The sequence below is a fragment of the Hydra vulgaris genome, chromosome 02 (assembly GCF_038396675.1).
Source record: "Hydra vulgaris chromosome 02, alternate assembly HydraT2T_AEP".
Taxonomy (NCBI): Eukaryota; Metazoa; Cnidaria; class Hydrozoa; order Anthoathecata; family Hydridae; genus Hydra; species Hydra vulgaris.
In genome coordinates, this window is record NC_088921.1 from 45,508,206 (window position 1) to 45,530,861 (window position 22,656).

General features: G+C 26.3%; 2 protein-coding genes across 2 annotated transcripts; both read right to left on the reverse strand.

Annotated features, from left to right (window-relative positions):
• Positions 1-231: 231 nt before the first annotated feature.
• LOC136076089 (uncharacterized) lies at positions 232-1,224 on the reverse strand. The gene has a single exon (XM_065789553.1). The coding sequence runs from the start codon at positions 1,222-1,224 to the stop codon at positions 232-234; it is 993 nt and encodes a 330-aa protein (XP_065645625.1).
• A 1,048-nt stretch (positions 1,225-2,272) lies between these two features.
• LOC100206418 (calcyclin-binding protein) lies at positions 2,273-21,860 on the reverse strand. Its single transcript, XM_065791084.1, has 6 exons — positions 21,775-21,860; positions 17,979-18,034; positions 9,898-10,099; positions 5,408-5,604; positions 4,452-4,549; positions 2,273-2,578 (listed from the first exon to the last, which is right to left on the reverse strand). The coding sequence occupies exons 2-6, from the start codon at positions 18,000-18,002 to the stop codon at positions 2,413-2,415; spliced, it is 687 nt and encodes a 228-aa protein (XP_065647156.1). The 5' UTR covers positions 18,003-18,034; positions 21,775-21,860; the 3' UTR covers positions 2,273-2,412.
• Between the last annotated feature and the right edge of the window lie 796 nt (positions 21,861-22,656).

Below are 22,656 nucleotides of genomic sequence, written 5' to 3' on the forward strand. Positions count from 1 at the left end.
TACTAGATTATTTATATTAAGATAATCAGCAATACATGAACTAACAATACTTTCCATTACTCGACAGCTAGTACATGTGACGGATATAGGTCTATAATTGTTAGCATCTGAAGTAGATCCTTTTTTAAAAATAGGCAAAACCGAAGCTTGAAGTCACTGTTTTGGTAACGAGCTTGACGTAAAACTTGATTCGAATATATATGAAAGCCGAATACATATTATATGTGCTAACTATTTTAAAAGTATATTTAGTATACCGTCAGGTCTAAATGATGTGTTAGGTTTTAGATTTTTTAATTTTTGATGAACTATCTTTTCTGAAAAATCTATGCAATCTATCTTAACATGTTCACTTACAAAAGTATTTATTTTTGGCAAATTTCTGTCATCTACCGTAAAAACACTTCCTAAGTGTTTGTTAAACACTTCCGCGATTTCAACATTACTAGTAGTAAAGTTGCTATTGGTTTTTAGAGGATATATTTTTTTGAGGTTGTTTAGATTTTTATTTACGTAATTAAAAAACTTATTTGAGTTATTTTCTTTGACCAGTTTTAGTTCCACATTTATATTGGATATGGCTTTTTTATATTTTGATGCATATTGGATAAATGCCTTTTTGTGCAAGATGGTCTTAGTGATCGACCATCTTTTCCATAAAAATGATTTGCGAATTAGCATTTTATAAATATACTTTGGATAAGAACGACTTTTTTTCTTATGGTACAATGTTCTGATTGTAACAAAGCGATCAATACCTTTACGAAGATGATCAGAAAAGATGTTCCAATAATCTTCAGTTGTAAAAACAAAAGAAAAATCGAAGTCCCAATTTATTTTTGATAAATGAGATATAAAACCAATTACATCTGTATTATTGAAAATGTAAAAAGATTTAGAATTTGTTTCGGGCTGATAATAATTAAAGGTGTTTATATGAAAAAGGACTGAGTTATGATCGCTTGTACTAAATGGACACTCAACAGAAATATTACTTAATAGGGAAATGATATTTGAAAGAACAAGATCAAGAATATTATTTTCTCGAGTGGGCTCCAGTACATATTGGTGCATACCAAGACTATTTACTAAAGTTAAAAAAAGATTATGACATTTCTCATTTGGCGAAGCGTAGTTAACCCAATCAATTTTCGTTAAGTTGAAATCTCCAACAATGACAAATTGAGGAACAGATTCACAGAGATTGCTAATTATCGAAATCATTGATTCATGATAGATATAATCATTAAGAGAATAGGACGGTGGGCGGTAACAAGTAATTAAGCAGAGTTTACTAGACCCAAAATTAAATCAATACAAATGATGTCAACATCTAGGTCAGTTTGAGTAATACTTACTATGGCAGATATAACGTCATTTCTGCAGTATATAGCTACACCACCGCCAATTTGTATCCGGTCCTTACGATAAATGGAATAATTTTTTGGACAGACCATGGAGTTCGGGAGTTTATCAATGAAAAAAGTTTCACAAACACAAATTATGGCAGGTTTGTCTGACTCAACGTATAAAAAAAAATCGTTAATTTTGTTGGCAAGACTCCTTGCGTTAAAAAAATTAACTGTAAAATTGTTGAACGAATTTGTGGTTAAGTGATTACTTGAGTTTATAAAGTTACTACGTTTTGAACTGATAACCTTTTTAATGCTTTTGTTGTTTACAGTAATAATACGTCGTTTACTAATGCTTGAGGCATGATTTTTTTGCAATGACTTCGGAATAGCTAAAGAAGTTAGTTCAAAATCATTAACTAAAAAATTAAAAAAATTTTGCCTACCGGAAAAAGTTTAAAGTTTGTTAGCAGTTTATAGCGAAGGTAGAGGAATAATATTCATTTGATTCCAATATTATTATTATGAAATATTTAAATGTTGACAACGTTGACGAAAATCTAGAATTAGATATAGATGTATTAGAATAAAATTCTAACTGTATAATCTTAAATTTTTGGGGTAATTTTGATCTAAATTTGTATTAAGTTTCTATTTTACTTAATTAAGGCTTAATATCCACATAAATACAACAATTATATTTTTGGCCAGCTATTTTAATGGAATGTTCCCACTGTGGCTTTTGTTTTAAATTATCTTCTTAAAACGAGCATTCATTTCACTTGCCATTTCTTTAAACTATAAAAATTTTAATAATCATTTATTTGTCTTACTATTTCTTCAAAACATTGCTATTTGAATCGTTTTTAGTCAAGTTTTGAATATAATTTAAAGGCGTTAATTAAAGGAAAAGATTTAACTAAATTTTGGATTCTAATAATCTCTTAAAATATTGATGAATACATTTATTACAAAGAAGTATACAAGAAATTACAGGTAAAATTTCAAAATATAGTTTTCTCCTTTTTCCTTTTTGTTACACCTTTACACCTGAAGGTATTTACAATCCCCCTCCTTCCTTTTGTTTTTGTTGACTTTCATACCATGTCTTTTTAATCATTCTTTTCATATCGTCATCCCCCTCATCATACATTTTCTTCATCAAATTCATGATGCCAGCCTGAGGGTCACTTGAATCCATGTCTTTTGAATTCAGCTTAGAATCTCTAAAAATTAAAATTGTACATAAATTGACAGGACTTTGAACACCCTAAAAAAGTTGTACTTTATTTACCTAATAACTTGTAAAATATACCTAATATACCTAATAACTTATAAAATACCAAATATACCTAATAACTTGTAAAAGTAATATTTTATATCAAACCAGGCGATTACTGTATTTGTTGTTCAAATTATACTTAAACTTATTTTTATTTGTTATACTTATTACTTTTTTTGTTTTTACAACCGAAAAGTTGGGAAAAAAGAGCAATATGCAAATGAAGCAAATTCCGAAATTAAATTATTTAAATTCTCTTTTTTAATCATGCCTAGTATTGCTAACATAGAGATCAGATTTCCTGTCTGTTTGCATTAAAGCAACAAAAAAGGCAACCGTCAAGTAGTTTACATAAATTTACGTGAAAAAAAGTACTGCTTGATCAGGGTCCATAACTTCTATGACGTAGTATCAAGATTTGATAATACCACATAGGAGGAATTAGTGGTCAAACACAGAGATTAGGGTAAACATCTTATTGAATGGCATATATTTAACTTCTTTAGTTCTTTACTAAGAAAGTTAAAAATATGAAAACCGCGTTAAGTTAATTATATGAAGTATGTGTTTCTTAACTTCTTGTTAACATATTTCAAAGCCACATACTTCATTTAATTAACTAAACTCGTTTTCAAATTTTTAACTTCATTAATAAAGAACTAAGGAAGTTAAATATCACAGGTACTACAAATAAACTTATTGAATAATAAAGAGCTTATGGTTCTGCAAAAATGAAAACTTATTAAATAACTGCAAAACTCAAAAGATTAATACAAAAGAAGGAAAAAAGAGAATACGGGAAAGCAGATAATAAACAACAAAATGAATACTGGAAACAACAAAATGAATACTGGTTAACACTCTTGATTCATAGACAAATAAGGAATTTAATTAAAGGGTAAAGCAAGAAAATCCATTCACGTACCTTTATAATTATCACCAAAAAAAAAAACTGCTTTACATTATTATTTTACTTATAATATATAAAGATATAATGATATAATGATAATTAAGATTTATATAATTATATAATGGTAATTAAGATTTGTATATTGACTTTGGTGTACCTTGTTGAACCTATATAAGAAGCTCTTTGTTCTGAAGTTTATAATTATACTTTTATTTAACCTTAATTTTTAAAGAAAATTTGCAGAAAGTTTTGTTATAAAAGTTATGAAAGTTGAAACATATGCTGTGATAGTTAAGAGTTTTATATTTTAAAATAAAATAAAAATGCATGTTATACTGTTATGCAAAGAAAACTCAAAACAAGACCTGCAATATGTCTAACAATCATGTAATTCATTTCAATGATTAGGATGAAAGCTGCTTTTTCGATTTTTAATTCAATTTTGTTTTACTTTTTTATCTAAACCTTCATTAAAAATCAAATTTATTAAGATTAAAGTGGCTCAGAAGTACTAGATTATTGCAAAAGTAACCCTATGCTTCAAAAAATTCTTTGCAGAGCATAGATTATATAATGCCATCATTAAGTTAAAGACATTTGGTAACGCCCACCTAAAACAACTATCATTGAATCAAAACTTTGCAAGCCTGTAGCAAGCTAAGTACATGACTCTTTCCATAATGAAATCCTTCGAATTTTGAGTGATATCATAGTTATCATATTTTAAATATTGATTTATTGATATGATTGTAACTATAATATGAATGGGTACTTTGTATCAAGACATCATTTAAGTTTTTAAATATTGAGGGTTCTAACAACAGCACAATATAAAAGTGTTGTGGTCAGAATATGATCTAAAGTCACACCGTAATACAGTTTACATATAAAACTTGTTTTCACTTACTTAGCTTCTTTTTCTTTTTTTTCTACAGCTGTAACGTTACCCCAGGTACGACCTTCCTTATCTTTTTTCATTGATATGACAACATTGCCACTTTTTATCTATTATAAATTAGAAAATGAAATCACAAATATTAGTAAAATATAACTTAGTAATATAAAAATATTTAATTATAAAAAAACATAAAATTTTATGACAAAAAATAAAAGGTTTAAATGGCTTTCTGATTTAGATTCTTTATAATAACCATTTTTATCTTTACATAACCATTATTTTGTGATAACTGAAACCAGAAAAATTAATTTCAAATAAAAATTTAAATTTTCTGTAACTATTTTGGTGTCATTATTTTAAAATCATACAAACTTATAAATTTCAAACTTTTATTTAAACATTTAACCAATTACATGAAGTTTTTTTTAGTTCTTAAAAAAAAAAGCTATTAGTTTTTGATTAACTTTACATTCAAATTTCACACAACAAAAACATATTTAAATTAAATTTAAACCAAACTTTTTGGACAATTTGCAATCTACCATTTGCAAGAATGATTCACAAAATATAGAAACAAAACAAAATGTTTCATTCAAGAATTTTAACAAATATAAAAAAGTTTAAAAAATTTGATTCAAATTCAAAGTTATGTTTTGAATTCAGGGAAGAGTAGCCAAGACATAGCAAGATTTTTTTTGTCTGGTAACCAGACTAAAGATACTCAGCAAAAAGCAAATCCAGCATCTTTATTTTTAAAATTTTGCATTTTTTAATGTTATGTTTTATTTAAATTAAAATATGAATAAAAACTTAGTACATTTCATTAGTAATTAATATTATTACTATTTACTACAACTATCATAATATTTAACTTTCTACTAAACAGTCCAACTTTTCATTTTACTTTTTAACTTCAAAAAAACTTAAAAATGAAAAAAAAAAGTGAGAACAAAAAAACATCTCACCTTACAGGTTGATTCTTTGGGAACAATTGAATATGCTAAGCCAACGATTTGCAAAAGATGATTTTTATTTAAATGATTTTGTGCAATAAACTTTACAGAAGTTGATGTAAATTCACATGAAATTTGATCTTCTCGTAAGTTTTCTATTTGTGGAATAGTCACATAGAGCCTCACAAACTTCGAAGATTCATCCCAACCTAATAAAAGTTTTTATTAAATGTACAATTTACATGATTGCTTTAGTTACAATCACTTATTTGCTTACACATGATCACAATCACGATCATGAGTCATGTATGCTTAAAGACACAGAGCATATAAAGTTTGTAATTAATATTATAAATGAGTAAAACTGAAAACAGAATCCAACAAAAAAAAAAATATCTCGAGTAGAAAAAAAGCAGATCAATGCTGCCAAAAAGATAATTTTTGCTCAGCAAATAAAAAACGTCAAATTCAACAATAATATAAGAACTATAACACTATTTATGATTATGGTTTTAAACGTAATCATAAATAGTTTTAAACAGAAAAAAACGCTTAAAAAAATGGTGTTATGAAAATATAATTTTTAAAGACCCAATTAGGAATAAAAAAAATAGAATACTAAAGCAAAAGGGTAAACGGGAATTTCAATATTTGTTTTACCTTTATATTTTAACTTATTTTAAATTATTCACAATTCAAATAAAACATTCTTATTTCCATTTTTATTTTAAATATTTGGATTTAAGTCTTGTTTAGTAGTTAGGTCAGCATTGCTGAATAATTGCTGACCCTAACTTGAGGGCTGCAGCATCCAATTTAGTGTTAACTAATTAGCCTTACATTGCAATATAAAATAAACTGGTTTCTATCAGCATTAACATTATTGCAATGTAAAATAAACTGGTTTCTATCAGTATTAACATTATTGCAATGTAAAATAAACTGGTTTCTATCAGTATTAACATTATTGCTAAAAAATGTAATACATATTGTTTGTTTTTTTGTTATAAAAAACCAAGCAAATGAATTACTAGAAAGTTTCTTATTATAAGAGTTTTATTTTGCCAATCTAGTACTAAAAGTTTCTTAAGAGTTTCTTATGTTTGTTACATACATATTTCAAATGGAACTACACTCAATTGCGAATGCAAACTAAATTCTCATTTAAAATGTCATTCTTCATTGTATAATCACTTTTTAACTTTGTGTTGATGTGATATGTAGGTAAAAAATCAGGAAACATTAAACTCTTAATAAAATAAGTTTCTTATTAAAAAGAAACTTAGTACTAAAAGTTTCTTAAGTTTTATCTTTCTATGATGTCAGGTAACTGAACAATAAGTAATTCAGGAATTATAAACATTTTATTAAAACTAAAATTAATATAAATCTAATTTAATTTGAGAAAAAATTTACCAGACTAGTTTAAGACTAAGTGTTTAACTTTTGTTCTGAAAAACATACACAAGACTTTAAACTTTAACAAAAAAATTATACTAGAGATATTGAAGGGTATTTGCATTCTTACAAAACATTTAAAAGCACAAAGTAGATTCTTTTTTTCTTTCATCATTTATAATAACTTTCATGTACTTGATAAACTTGCATTGATAACAGTTTTTTTAAATAACTTCTTACAAGTTGAAATTTCGATTAAAAAGACTTTAATTAACAGCAACTTTTATTTATTTATCTAAAACTCTGTCTATTCAAACAACATAATTTTACTTTAATAATTAATAAAGATCTTTTTTTTTTAAAGATGTATTTAATTATAGTACCTTTTAGAAAAAAAGTCTTTTATTAATATAATTTAATTTTGCAAATATTTTGACAACATAAAAAGGTTTTAATGCAGCGTACAACTTAAGGTAAGACATCGTTTCAATTCTGTAGTTAAATAATGCAGCGTACAACTTAGGTAAGACATCGTTCCAATTCTGTAGTTAAATAGCAATTTAATAATCAGGTCAGTCAATGACACAAGTAATAATTAAATTTAAAATCAGCGATTATTTGAGACTAAAAAAAGTAAAAAAAGTAAAGTGTAGAAAAAATAACTAGTTGATTATTTTCAGAATATAGTAAAACAAATTTTTTTCTAAAAGGCCCTATTTAGATAAACAGCTTATGGACCAAGCAGGATTCCTGCATAGCCTCTGGGGCCAGTACTTTTGAATCAAATGAACTAATCTAAATTTGCGGTTTTAAATGCTTTAATTTTTACTAAGAAAACAAAATTAAAAAATAAGATCTTTAATGTTAAATAATAACTGTAGTAAATGATTTTAGAAACTAATTCTAGTTTAACTATGGCAAGTCAATTTCAGTTAGACAAAACTTTTTTAAATACATAAGATGACTAAACTAAAAGAAGCCCAAACATTGTATTGGTGCAGTGATGGAGAACTCAGTATGCAAAATGTACAAAGCTCAAAATTCAAAACACTCAAACTAGACTCCCTGTGCCATGCTTAATGATGTCATGCTTAACTTGTTTTTTTGCGCTTTATTTGATAAGAATTGTTTTTTAAAGTTACATTTATTGTTATATTTTTTATATCAAAAATATAACAATAAATTTTTTTATTGTAAAAAAATTTATTGTTATATTGTTTCATTAACTTTTGCTATATGACTGTTTCATTAAAACTGTTCATAGTTTTTAATAAATTGAGAATTTGAGGATTTCCAGATATTGCAATTCACAATTACTTTTTTCATTTTAATTAACCTCCCCAAGGGCATGAAGGCCACTTCAGTCAAGGAGGGTAGTTTTAGTTGCAATTACAACCCTCTCTCAACTTGATAACTCTAAAACACAAACCTTGACTAACAAAACCTCTGCGTAGAAGAAAAAAGCTGAGCGCAGTACTGCAAGGGATGTGGCGGTGATCAAACTCAGAACAAGTTCCATCCCCATCGCAAACTTAACTCGTGTTTTGATAACGAAAATATTATGAACCTGATTAAAATTAACTTTTTATTGCCAGGTCTTCCCAGGAAATGCATGCAATTTTTTGTCTTGTATGACCACACGTGAGTATTTTATTTTAGATAACTTGGTCATGGCCATTTGCCAGTTTTATATTAATCATTGCAGGAAAAACTAAGTATTAAAAACAAAAAAAGCAAAACTAAAGTAAATAAAAAGAAATTTAAATAAACAAAAAGAAATTACCAATTTAAATAATTTGTGCACTGTGTTTAGATACATATAAGTAAATATAATTATTATATAATTATATTTATTTATATGTATCTAAATTTAGCTTATTTGGCTTAGTTGACTTCATAATTGGAATGTACAAGGTTCGAGACCCACCTCTTCCTAAATTTTATTTGTTTTCTTACACACGGACAGAGCCAAATGTTAAAAAGAAAACAAACAAAAAAAAGTCTCCGCTAAAAAAATGGGGATAAAAAACATACAAGAAAAGAAATGTAATATGAAATAATTAAAGCTATGTGTAGACAGCATGGCCTAATTGAAGCTAAAAATTATGCAGGTTTTTAAAATCTATGAATGTTTTTAAGTTTCAATTAAGTAAACTTAGAAAATACACTTAAAGGCATAAATGGTATAAGAAATCTGAATGTGATGAGATGTGAATTATTCAAAAACATACAACAAAAAATGTTTTTATCCAAATAAGAAAAGATAAATGGTTACAAAGCAAACATATGACCAGCAGTATTTAAAAAAAAAAGAAAAAAAAAGAAAAAAAAAGGGCAGTTGTAGGAATCGAACCACAGACATTCCGTGTATGAAGTTAAGGTCTCATCCAAAAAGCTAAGCACGCGTATACTAATGAATGAATAAAAATATAATCATATAATAAAAAGAAGTTATACATAAAAATGTATGCATACATTACATAGATATAGTACTTATATAGGGACAATATTTACATGTTACATTAAAATTAAAGAAATATATTTTACAAACAGATAGCAATTTATATTTTTGCATTCCTCTTTAAATATAGGAAAATCATTCTTTTTTATATTGACTTAAAACTGCCTTTTTTTTGCTTTGCCTTATCTAATTTCGTTGCTGATAATAACTACCACCCTAAAGAAATAAACAATAACTACCACCCTAAAGTAAAACAGTACAAACATTATTTAAACTAATATTTTTTTAAATTTAAATTATTTAAATTTATTTTAATTTCCTATTTTGTTAGCTTTGCTTTCTTTGCTTTTGAAACTTAGTCTTTTCCGCAACGCTTAATAAAGTAAAACTTGCAAACGACATAACCAAGTTGTCTAAAATAAAATACTTATGCGTGGAGATACAAAACGAAAAACCGCACATGTTTCCTGGGAAAGCTTGTATTGTGAATTTACTTTTTTGTATTTTTTGCATAAAAATTAAAACATTCATTAAAAATGAACCAATTGTCTATATTATTAAAATTTTTCTATGGTTATTATTATTAGATATGTGCATTTAAAATACTTAAATACAAATAAATATAAAAAAAATATGATGTTACCATATTGTGAAATTTTAGTTGTATAGAGTGTAGACTTGACTGCTGCTTCATCTGTTTGTGTTGGAGAAGCAAGTTTTGCTTTCTCTAGCTTCTCAATATTTACTTTTATTTCTGATAATTTATTATGAAGAAAATCTTTAACATTTGGGCGAGTGGCTGTTTGCATTAACAATTCAAACTCTTGCAAATCTGCACTCAAATTCTAAACGAGAAATAATTCAGTTTTGTGTCTGTCTATTTTATACATACATTCATATATATATATATATATATATATATATATATATATATATATATATATATATATATATATATATATATATATATATATATATATATATATATAATAGTAAACGATAAAAAACAATTGTTAGCAAATCTTAATGACGATTAAAATAGTACGAAACTAATAAATGTCAATCATTTTTTATAAAACCACAAAAACACAACTTTCTTGACTATAAAGTATTTTTTAATTCAAGTATTTTTGTTTTGTTACCTGAATTATTTAAGGATAGGCACAACAAAGTGTACATTTATTTGTTTTTTTTTTATTAATTAAATGACAAAACCATATGTCATCATTTAAGTTACAAGAGTAATTAAGTAATTTAATAAAATAAAAAACACTTTTTTTGTAATACTGATGATCAGTGATTATCTGCTGTATATTTAATAATATAATTTGGTTGTTTAATTTCATTTGTGATGAAAAACTCAAAAATGCTTGCTTCATGTTTTAAAAATTTTTCTTTTTTATATCTACACTAATGATCATATTTTTACCTGGCATTTACTCTATATGAACTTATATACAAACTTAAAGTACATATAAAACTTTTATCACTTTTTGCTTGAAGATTTTCTTTAACTGTGATTTAATCATAAACAGTCATTTAATTAAACTAAAGACTTTATAACTGATGACCCGAGGTTTTAAAGTTGATTGTTTCTCTAATCTAAAAGTGTTAATTTATTTCCCATTAGTTGTCCATAACCATTTTTTTTTATATTTTCAGGGCTCCTGGATAAAAAAAACCAGGAAGAAATCTTTGTGACTCTACATTCCTGATGTTAGTATGTTCATCAATTTGTTCGAACCTGTTTCTAAACTTTGCGCTGACAACTGTTGTGGTTGAAACATTTTTTTAAATTCTTTTAAATGGTTACTTACTGGTTAATTCCTTGATTAATTCTTCATTATTTCTTGGTTAATAAGTATTATAAGTAGCTAATTTGATCAATAACATTTATTCTCAATTAAGTTAAAAAATCTCTATTGAACTGCTCTAATTTCAATTAATAGTGGGGAAATTTATCCTATCTAACAATTTTTGAAATAAAATTAATAAACATTAAATCAGCTGACTCGAGCTTTATTTTATTAAATCTGACGCTGGTCTAAATCAGGCAAATTCAATAATGAAAATGGACAGCATGTATTATCATTATGCAGACCTTATAATGTAATAGAACATATACAAATGCAGAGATGACAGGCTTTAACATGTAACTTGGCTTTTGTTATAGAAGTTATAGTTGTAGAAATGACGCTACAACTCATGAGTTGAAACTGAAACTACGTAGAATTTCTGTTTGTAACAGCCAAAAAATTTAACAAGGATTAAAAACAATACACAAGATCCAAGATTTGAGGTTAAAATTTTAAGTATTTATCAATGTGGTTCTTAAATTGATTTATGTTTGTTGACTCTAGATTTCTTGTGTTAGTACATTACAGTCATTTACAACTCTAATACTGAAATTTTTTTGTCTAATTATGTTAAACTAGTTATTTTGTGATTTTATTGACTCCTTATACATTTTTAATGTATGGCCTCTTGCTTGACCATTAGTATTAAAATTTTCAATTCGGTTATGCAAATTTATTTTGTCAATTCATTTTACTTATTTGAGCATTTGGATAAGATCACCCCGCCTTCTTCTGTTTTTTTATGAAGGCAATTTTAGTTTTTTTTTTATTTATTTCTTCATGACCATACATAACTAGACATGATATTTTGGTTGCTCTATTTTGAACTTTTTCGAGTCTAATAATTTCTCCTTTCCAATGGGGGTTCCAAATAACTGCTCCATACTCAAGATGGGGATGAACTAATGATTTATATAATAAGCTAATAATACTTTCATTTATATATTAAAATGCACGTTTAATTCTTCCTATTTGCTTATTTGCTTTATTAATCGCATAGCATATATGGTGACTCCAATCAAAATCATTTGTGATAAAAATACCAAGATATTTCTCAACTTTTACTTCCTCTAGTATAACTTCATCAATTTTAGAGTTGCTATATCCAAAATGTATTACTTTACATTTTTGCAAGATAAATTTTATTTGCCAGTCCTCTGTCCATTCTTATAAAATATTGAGTTATCTGACTCTGATTTAATGACTGCTAATAATTTAGCATCATCAGCAAATAATTTGCCTTCATTTTTGATTTTAATTTATAAATCGTTTATTAATACCACAAAGAATAGTGGACCTAAAACTGAGCCTTGAGGGACTCCACTATCTATTTTCTCCCATTCTGACACAAATTCTTCAACTATTACTCTTAGCGATCTTTGGCTTAAAAAACTTTAACACCACAATAATAATAATTTGTTTCTAATCTTGAGCCAACCAAGCTTTACTAACAACCTTAACAATAAAACAGAGTCAAATGCTTTTGCAAAATCGAATAACACATCTACATTGTATTCATCTGCAAGTGCTTTTGTGATAAAATGAATTTATTCAAGCAAATTTGTAGAGCAGATTTTTTATTAATGAAGCCATGTTGTTGTTTTATTTTTCAATTGTGCACTACTAAATGTTTCGTCATCTCATCACATATAATACAGTCCATTAATTTGCATACAACAGAAGTTAGTGAAATTGGATAATAATTAGATGGTTTTCAAGTTTGCTTCCCTTTTTAATCAAGGGTCTTTTAATCTTTTCTCCAAAGGTCCAGAACAACACTTGATTTGTAAGAGTTGTTAAGTAATATTGATAAAGGCTTGCAAAGTGATTTAGAACACATTTTAAGAACTTTCGGGTGAACGTTGTCTACTCCTACAGTTTTTTATACATCAAATTTGTCAATATGAAATTTAATAATTGCTTCTGTAAAGCTTGGATTTGGGCATTCAAAATTAAATTTATCACTAAGTTTTGGGATTATTTGTCAAATTTTCCTCTGTGAAAATTGAAACGAAATACTTGTTCAATGTATTCGCTATTAAAGTTCTGTCTGTAGTGGTTTGTTTAATTGCTCCTTGAGTGCCATCAGTGTATCATCTTAGTAGAAGTTTTGCTGTTAATATATGCATATACCAATTAAAGATTTAGTTTAGAATTCAGTGCTAACTTTTCTTTTGAAATCCCGGATACTTTTTTTCACCTTTTTTTTAATTTCTAATTTCAAATGTTGGTATGCTGTGACTAATACATAATTACTAAATTTTGTATTGCGGCACATAAACCATAAGTTGCGCTTTCTTTTACACATGCATTTTAGTTCAATGTTTATCCAAAGTGAATCTTATATTCTCTTTTGCTATTTATTTTCAACCTAGGAATAAACATATTGCATCCATAATTATAAATTGATAACCAAACTTTGTAAGAATCATTTGCGTTTAAATTCAGAAATTTATCAGACCAAGTAACTTTGTTAAAATAATCATTTAATTTCTTGTAATCTCCTTTGTTATAAAGTAGTTTACTCATTGGTGCTTCTTTATAATTCCTATTTTCAGAATTCGAATAGTTGAATTTGAGTAAGTGGTGACCGTGTTCATCGCCCCCAAGAGTGGAAGACGAATGACTTAAAAATACTGTTTTCACATTTGGTTATTATCAAATCTAACACATTACTAGTTAAACTAATTTTTACTTGGAATGTTGGATAAGTAACATTTTGGAACAAAAAACAATCACTTAGACATCTATGAACTCATTTCCTTAATTATCCTGATCATATTGAAGTAAATTGTAACTTTCATACCAACTTATCTCCACATAGCAGGACACTAGAGCATTAAATTTTTTTAATTCAGATTGCTAATTTGTTTAATTGAGCGGATCATAGCTAAATTTTACTACATGAACCTGGACGATAGATACAACCACAAATAATCTTTTTTGATCCAACTTCAATAAGACACCAAATTTGCTTAATTATTTTAGAGCAAAGTATATCATCGCCTATAAGGTAAGATTTGATGTTGTTTTTAATATTAATACCTACACCTCCTCTACTACTTGTATGTTTTCTAAATAGTAAATGACTGAGGTTGATATTTGACCAGGGACGGGGCCGGATTTGATTAAATATAGCCGGGGCCAGGGCCAGGTTTGTGACCGGGGCTGCATAAACATTTATACACCCTAAAGTAATATTTTTAATTCAAAATTTATGTTATATTTTGTATATATATATATGCATCATTATGATCAACATGATCATCATAATCATCATCATCATCAATGTCATCACCATCATCTTCTCTTTCGGCAAATACTACACCATATAAATACTAAAGTTTATATAAATATGAAAGGATATCATATGCCAGCATCTAAATAAATAGCAAACATATATGTTTATATCCATAGTAGGTATGCATAAAGCCCTTCCCAGAGGCTTTTATTCCTTCTGGAATAAAAGTTTGGAAGCTTTTATTCCTACTCTTCAATTTTAAGTCAAACCTTATTCTACTCCATACTTTTCACCATAAATTTCACTAATGTTTAATAAAGCAGTTGCTTTATTAACCATTAATCATTTTTTATCTTTTTAAAAGAACATCTCTCTTAAGAACGAATGTCCTTTTATTATTGCAAGAAGCGAATGTAAAAAAATCATGCCTGATGTTAAGCTCGGTTATTCTCAGTTTACTAAATCTTGTATCTTATCTCAGATGTTAGGTTCTAGAGACTTTTGGTTAGTCTTCAACAATGTCATTAACTAAAGTAAGTCGAACATTTAATCTTATTAATTATATAATATTTGATATCTAATTTTTAAAAAGTGCTAAATAAGTGGTTCCAATTTTTCTAAAACTCCAGAAAACACTCTGACCTTTCTAACTATCCTATGTCTTTACTCTGTTATTAGTTTCTTGATATAAAGGTTTTGGGATTATTAAATTATTTCTTACTAACTGTAGTAATAAAGTTATTCTTGAAGGCCTACACTCTTCTTTATTTCAAGTAACTTTAAGGGTACCACAAGATATCTTATGGAACCCTTAAAACTCTGCTCCTGTATTGTTTCTTATCTATAATATCAATCTTCATGAAAATTTAACATCTAAAATGGCTCTATTTGTTGACAACTTAACTTTATACTCTTGCCATGACAAAAAATCTTCACTTTTTGACTGCTTAGAACAAGCAGCTGATTTTTAATCTGATCTTTCTTCTGTAACAGCCTAAGGCTTGCTGTGGCTTATGGATTTAAATTCTGCACTTAAAATCTGCAATTTTTGTTAGCCAACAAAACTCATTTATTGCAAAAAAAATATTGCAATAATGTTGGTGTACCTATATTACTAATAACAACCCTCTTACTCTCAGACAAAGTCTAAAGGCACATTGTAAGTGTAATGCGGTCATGGTGTAGTGGTAGAGCGCTCGTTATTTTATGCACTGTTTATATAATATCATGGTGTAATATTAGGTTAAAGCCCAGTTGCCCTTTGATTAACTAAAATTTTGTGAGATGTGCTCATGTTTACTACAGTATTCTAATAGGAGTTCCTAAAATTCTTTTAAAAGATATTCATCTTAATTATTACTTCTAATAAGACTAACACAAAAAATGGGAGTATCTCATTTTTATCGAATGAAAAGGTTTTAATGTTACCATATGAAACAATGTCTATTAAGCAGCGTTTTTTTCTTGTGGGCGACTGAAACAGTTTTTGTTCCCATTTGAGTTGTTTACTATGATAATTAGTCTGGTGTAAAAATTTTTTTTGTATTTTTCTTGAATGAAAATAATGAAGAAAAATTTTTTAAATGTCTGACAACTAATATACGTCTAATAAGAAATGGTTTATTTAAATGAAATTAATTTATAAACTTTAAATTAAAGATGTATTATCATTTTTGTTGTAGTCAATATTTGTATCGTATCGTTTGTTTTTGTTAATCTTAACAAAGGCTTCATTACATGAAGCAAAAGAGTTAAAAGCCAAAACTGCAAAGAAATATTTTATATATAGAAAGTTATTCTCTCTAAATCTTCAATCAAATTTAATTTCGTTGAATATTTAAAACATATTTTTAATGTATTGAACATTTTTCATTATACTAAGACTTTTTTTTTTTAGAAAAAAAGAATTTCCACTTGCATCATTAATTGTGTTCTAATAATGATTTTTCTCATGCATCGTAATAATGTTTTTTATTTTGTTTGACAAAGTTAAAAAAAATTATTTTGCTAATGAAAAACAAAAGATTAAGTGTTATTAATGATTTAACTGCCCATTCACATGATTCAAAATGCAACAACAATATTTAAAAAATAATACAATAGCATTTGGAAATAAAAGAAAATGTAATTTTAAAACTCATTTTAAATTGAGAAGCGTGCTTCAAAATGCAACAATGTTTAAAAAACGGTACAGTCACACTTTGAAATATTAAATCAAATGTCGGCTTCTTTTTATTAAGTTAGGTAAAATTATATAATGCACTGTAGTGTACTCATTGTTAAACGAAGTGTATACTATATACGTTAAATGCTTTTTAAAGCTTTCTTTTAAATAATTGTGAGGAATAAAATCTTTATAGATCAAAATATAGTTTTATTAATAAACACATTTTTTGTAACAAATTGTCTGGTTGTCCTGCCGGGCTACTGACAGTTATTTTTTAAACATTTTACCCTTGAAAAAAACAAGTCGCCCTGTGCAACCAGATGACCATGAAAGTACACCTCTGTTAAGTAGTTTCATATAGCAAACACCGTGTCTGACTTAGGCCTTAAAAAATAGGTTCTAGAAATCAAGAAATGAAATAGTCATCAGTAAAACTAACAGCATTTATAATAAGCATTAGCAATTAGAACAATTAGTATAGCTAAATCAGTAGACAATAACTTTAGTCATGTTGCCTGAAAATTAGGTACTGTTAAATATATTTTTAATATCTTTTTTTGTGTGTCATTTTTCGTGTTGTTGTGATAACTAAATGTCTTTATGGATTGATTTATTGTCATTTTCATCATTTTATTATTTTGCTACAGGGTTATTTTTAAACTTTGCATTATTTTTCATAACAATGCTTATATTTTGTTTAAACTGATTAATTAGTTCTTGAATTCTCTGTTTCTCTGACAAGAATACTTATCTTCCTTTATGTTAAACCTTTCTCATTACTAATGAAAGTCGTCATACATCAGGTATTCAATCAATTCTGCAAACGCATTTTGATTTTTATGTTTATCTGCTTCTTGATTTCCATTAATAACTTCTTTTAAACCTTTAAGCTTCACAAAACCTACTATTAAAAAATTAAATTATTAGAAATAAATATAACAATTTTATTATTTTTTTATGTCCATGGAATATAGACTTTGATATTTGCTTTTAAATCCATAACCTATTATGGTTGAAGTTTTACTATACATCGACATATAATACCTGTATACTAAGCTAATCTTAAGTTTATACATATAATACGTGTATACTAAACTCAAGTTTTACTATCCATAAACATATAATACACATATACTGAACTAATATTAAATTTTACTATTTATATATATATAATTTTTATTAAAAATCAATATTACTTTCATTAAAAAAAAAAAATCTCTCAGAAATTTAGTTCTTTCTCTATGAAGAAACTAAATTTATACAGTAAGTTTTACTGTATAAAAATATATCTGCATCAGAAGTGCATTAAATTATGTTATTAAACAAAAAATTAAAGAAAAAATTCTATCAAAAAAAGAAGACATACTGAAACTGATAGAAAAAGTTATCTGCATGTGAATAAGAATGCTTATATAATAGCACATACAAAAATAGAAATAAAAAAAAATAAAAAAACTTACTTCAATTAAGCTATCTGATGTCATGTTTGTGATTTCTAATTTAATTTTAGTTTTAGCTTAAAAGAAAAAAAAAAAGCTAATTATTTACAAATTAATTACAGCTGCAAAACTTCAAAGTCAATATGATGTATACTAATGTTCATCATATTAATTACACTGCCTGCTTGGTAGTTTATCTAGCTGCATTAAATTAAATGTAAAGCAAAGCAAAATATTTAAATCAACTTCAAGCTCTCATTATTGGTAACCGACTACTAAAATTTAATCGGAAATATATTGATTTGTATCAAATCTATGTTTGCCACTAGGCTACGCTATTTTACCTGTAAGTGTTTTTTCATACAAAGCGTAGCTTTACAGGACAGAAAAATTAGGTTATTTAGAATTACACAAACTGTATGTTTTGGATAAATTGTTTAAAGAAACTGATTGTAACATATCCAATGCTTTAACTACTACCTCAAAGGTAGAGCATTGGATTTGTTACAATCAGTAACTGCTTCACAAAGTTTTCTAAGGCTTCTTGTTTTTTTTCAATGCTTCACAAGTTTCACAAGTTTTATGCAATTTTATACACCAAGTATACTATTTTTATAGTCTTACCAATGTTAAAATATTTTTTTAAAAATGAAACATTTTATTAGAGTTTAAAAAAAATGCAATCACTAAAAGGGTTCCCAATAAATAAATTGAAAATCTAGGACTTTCTAGGATTTTCCATGATAAATCTGGTAATTTCTCAGGGCATTTGCTTCATTATTTCAGGACTTACAAAAAAAAAAGTTCCAGGACTTAATTTCTTTAAAATTTCTTTTTAAAAAATCAATGACATCATGTAAAATTTGAACAATACAACGCAATAAAAATTAAAAAATTAGGTCAAAATGCTTTTCATTTACAAAACTTCTGATGCCCAGGAATTTCAATGTTTCAATACTTTTAATAATTCAAATAAAACAAAATCAAAACAAATTTAAATAAATTAACTTATAACAACTATTTCATGTGAAAAAAAAAATATGCCTTTAAAATTAAACAGCTGATTCAAAATTGTTGTGCCATCTTTTCCATTTTGCGCAATTCCTTAATCTCCTTTTGTTATGTTTGATCAAAGCTTCTGTTTGTTGTTAGACTTTTTTAAAAAACTAAAGCTACTTTGCTTTTCTGCTATTTATGGCTATATCAGACTCTACAATTAATAACATCAGTTCACTTGGCATGGCTCTGCTTTTTACTGCTTTTTTCTCATCCTCTTAAACTTGTTTGTATTAATTCATACTGTTACACTTTTTTTTGTCTCTTTGAGATAGCTAACACTGTATATCAACTGTATATTGTATATAACAACACTGTATATCAACTGTATATCTGAATATCAATTTACTCTTTTTACATGTTGCAGCATTTCTTTAATAAAATCAAGAGATTCTTTTAAGGAAGATAAATAATCCTTAATACGAGGTTATGCAGTGAGAGATTTTGTTTTGTTTTTTATTGATTTTCTACAATAAGTTGTTTATTAATATTAAAACCACATTGATTGCCCATATAAAAGCACAAAAACTATTTTCAAAACAATCATTTTGATAAACTTTATTTACCCTTATAAAATCAGAGAATTTATCAAGAGCATCACCTTTAATATAAAAACCTTGAAATGAATTCAAATTTGAGTCAACCATTTCTAAAACTTGATACTGGTTTTTTGTTAGTTTGGCAAACTTTGGTGACAATCATATTTGACAAATTTTTGCAATAGAGTTAAAAATTATGAATACAAGTAATTTGGATTTAAAATAAAAAGGGTTAATAGATACTGCAGTGCTTATTATCACAAATTTGGTAGGAAACCTTCTAAAGAGAGTTAACAGAGCAACTAAAAACTCTTCTGCTTCTTTTTTGAGTCTAACTACTCTTTGCTCAGTGTAACTTAAATTAACTTGATTAATTTTTAACTTAGCAGCAAAACCAATATCAATTTGATGTATAGATTTTTTAATGTTTTTAATAACAACTTATTTGAAGCTGCTACACTTATTTAAAACATCCTTCAGTGATTATGATCTGCTTGAGAAAGTCAAGCATAACACCCATAAATAGAATTATTGATTTGTTTGTTTTGATTTTCAAGAAACCATTCAACAACAAAACTCAACATATATATATATATATATATATATATATATATATATATATATATATATATATATATATATATATACATATATATATATATATATACATATATATATATACATACATATATGTATATATGTATGTATATATATATATGTATATATATATATATGTATGTATATATACATACATGTATGTATATATACATATATATATATACATACATGTATGTATATATATATATATATATATATATATATACAGAAATATATATATATATATATATATATATACATATATATATATATATAAATATATATATATATATACATTTATATATAGATATATTTTTTTCCGAATCTGACTGTTCAGTTAAATGTAACATGTAACTGAACAATCAGACAGTAACATGTTTTAGTAGTTAAAAAACTACTAAAACATGTTATAAACTTTTGGTATCCATCAAAAAGTGATTAAGCTCTTTAGCATAACTTTCATTTTCACACCAATCAATAACTTATTTTCAAAAAAAAGGAGCATATCAAAATGTGGTAATATAACTGTCCTGGGTCTATCTTGTTAAATTGTTTCCCACCTTAGTAGGAAACAATTTAGCAATGTCACTATCTGGAAACATTTTACTAAACAATTTTCTAAAACCAGTTAAAAAATTCGTTAAATATTTAAAATACACAATATTAAACACCCAACAAATTTTAGCTTTGTGAATTTGATGTAAATGTTTATCAGAATTTTGTCTAATATCTTTTTGTGTCCTGCTTGATTTGAGCATTCTGACACATGCTCAAAAACTGGAACAGATTTAAGAGTAAGTGGCATCAATGATTTGATACTGTTGATTGGATGTAAACCTTTCTGTACGCATTTTACCTGTTAAAAGTGATGCTAAAGCAGCTTCTCCCGTAATAGTAGATTAATATAATAACTGCAAGTCGCATCAATGTTTATTTTTCTTATCAATGTTTAATTTTTATTATATATTTTGTAAATTAAATATGCAAGCAACATTAAAAAAATTTATAAACCACAACAACGATAATAACCTGACTAAATTAAAAACTGTATAACAATAAAGAAAAACTAACTTAATGAAAAATTAATGTAAAAAATAAAGATACATGAAAAAAACAAAACAATAAATTGACAAATATGCAAATTCTGAAGATTTTACCAGGATTTTTCAAAAAATCCAGGTTTTTCAGAACTTTCCAGGACTACCTTTAAATTTAAGAACTTTCCAGGACGGGTAGGAACCCTGACTAACTTAGTTTTTTTTTTTTCAAATAAAAACTGCACCTGCTGATCACCGAACTAATTCATTGACTGAGAAGTACTAGTTTGTTTTAAGCTCTTGTTGATATTAATCCAAAACTTGATAAATTTAAACATTTATAATGAATTTTAATGAATCTTGTTAAAAGGAAAATATTCAACTTCCGTAAATATCACTATTATGTGTCTTTTCGCTTGATTTCTGCAACAGAGCATTTTTAGTCCAGCAGTGAATATAAACATTGATTCTAAGATGATTAAAATTAAGTGTAAAAACTGCAAGTATCGCAACTATTTAAAAAATATATCGCCAAAACGTTTACACAATTTTTCATAAATTTTTTTAATTATAAACACATTTTCGTACCTTGCCAGAATATCAATTAAATACACAATTTATTTTAAAAAAATATTTATGTTAAAAATCATTTTGAGAATATGCCGGAGCTTTCTAGAACATTTACTTTAGCTAAAAAGCACATGTCCAATAGGGTGTCCTCAAAATATTGCGTATTTTACCACGCGGAATACTGCGTTATGAATCAATTTGTCCATAAAAACAAAGTAAAAATAAGCTGTCACCTCAAGAAATAAAACTGCCGTAAAACAAATTAGTAAGAATAAAAATTTGTAAAAGTATATAAATAAACTTGTTATAATGAAATTCAACTTGATACTTTTACATATAATCACAAAAATACTTTTAAAAAGAAAATAGTTTCACAAATACATATGATGTGGGACTGATATATTCTTATATATTAACTTATGTATTCATTTGTCATAAAAGAGTTAAAAATATAAAGATATTTCAGAGGCGGATTTAAACACCGTCAAGTGCTGCAAGTGACGGGGTAAAAAAAAAATATAAATATTGGTACTATGACGCCTAACACCCACTTAATACGAATTGCCGATCTTTATATTTTTGTTTCACTTTGTTGGAAAATACAATTAGGAAAAAGTTCACAGTGAAAACTATGCTTTGCAGAGGTTGCAAAAACTGTTTTATAAAATTAGCCTATGTAACTACTATACTATACTTTACTTTGCAGGATATAAGAAAATTATTTTATAAAACTTGTTAATGTAAATTATACTTATGTGAAAATCGAATAAGGTTTACGCTATTAAAAGTAGCAATTTGATTCGTTTAAAAATAAAACTAAAAAAAAATTTAAAAATAAAAAAAAATAAAAATAAAAAAAAAAGAAACTATACTTTGCAGCACTTGAACCTGGTTGCAAAT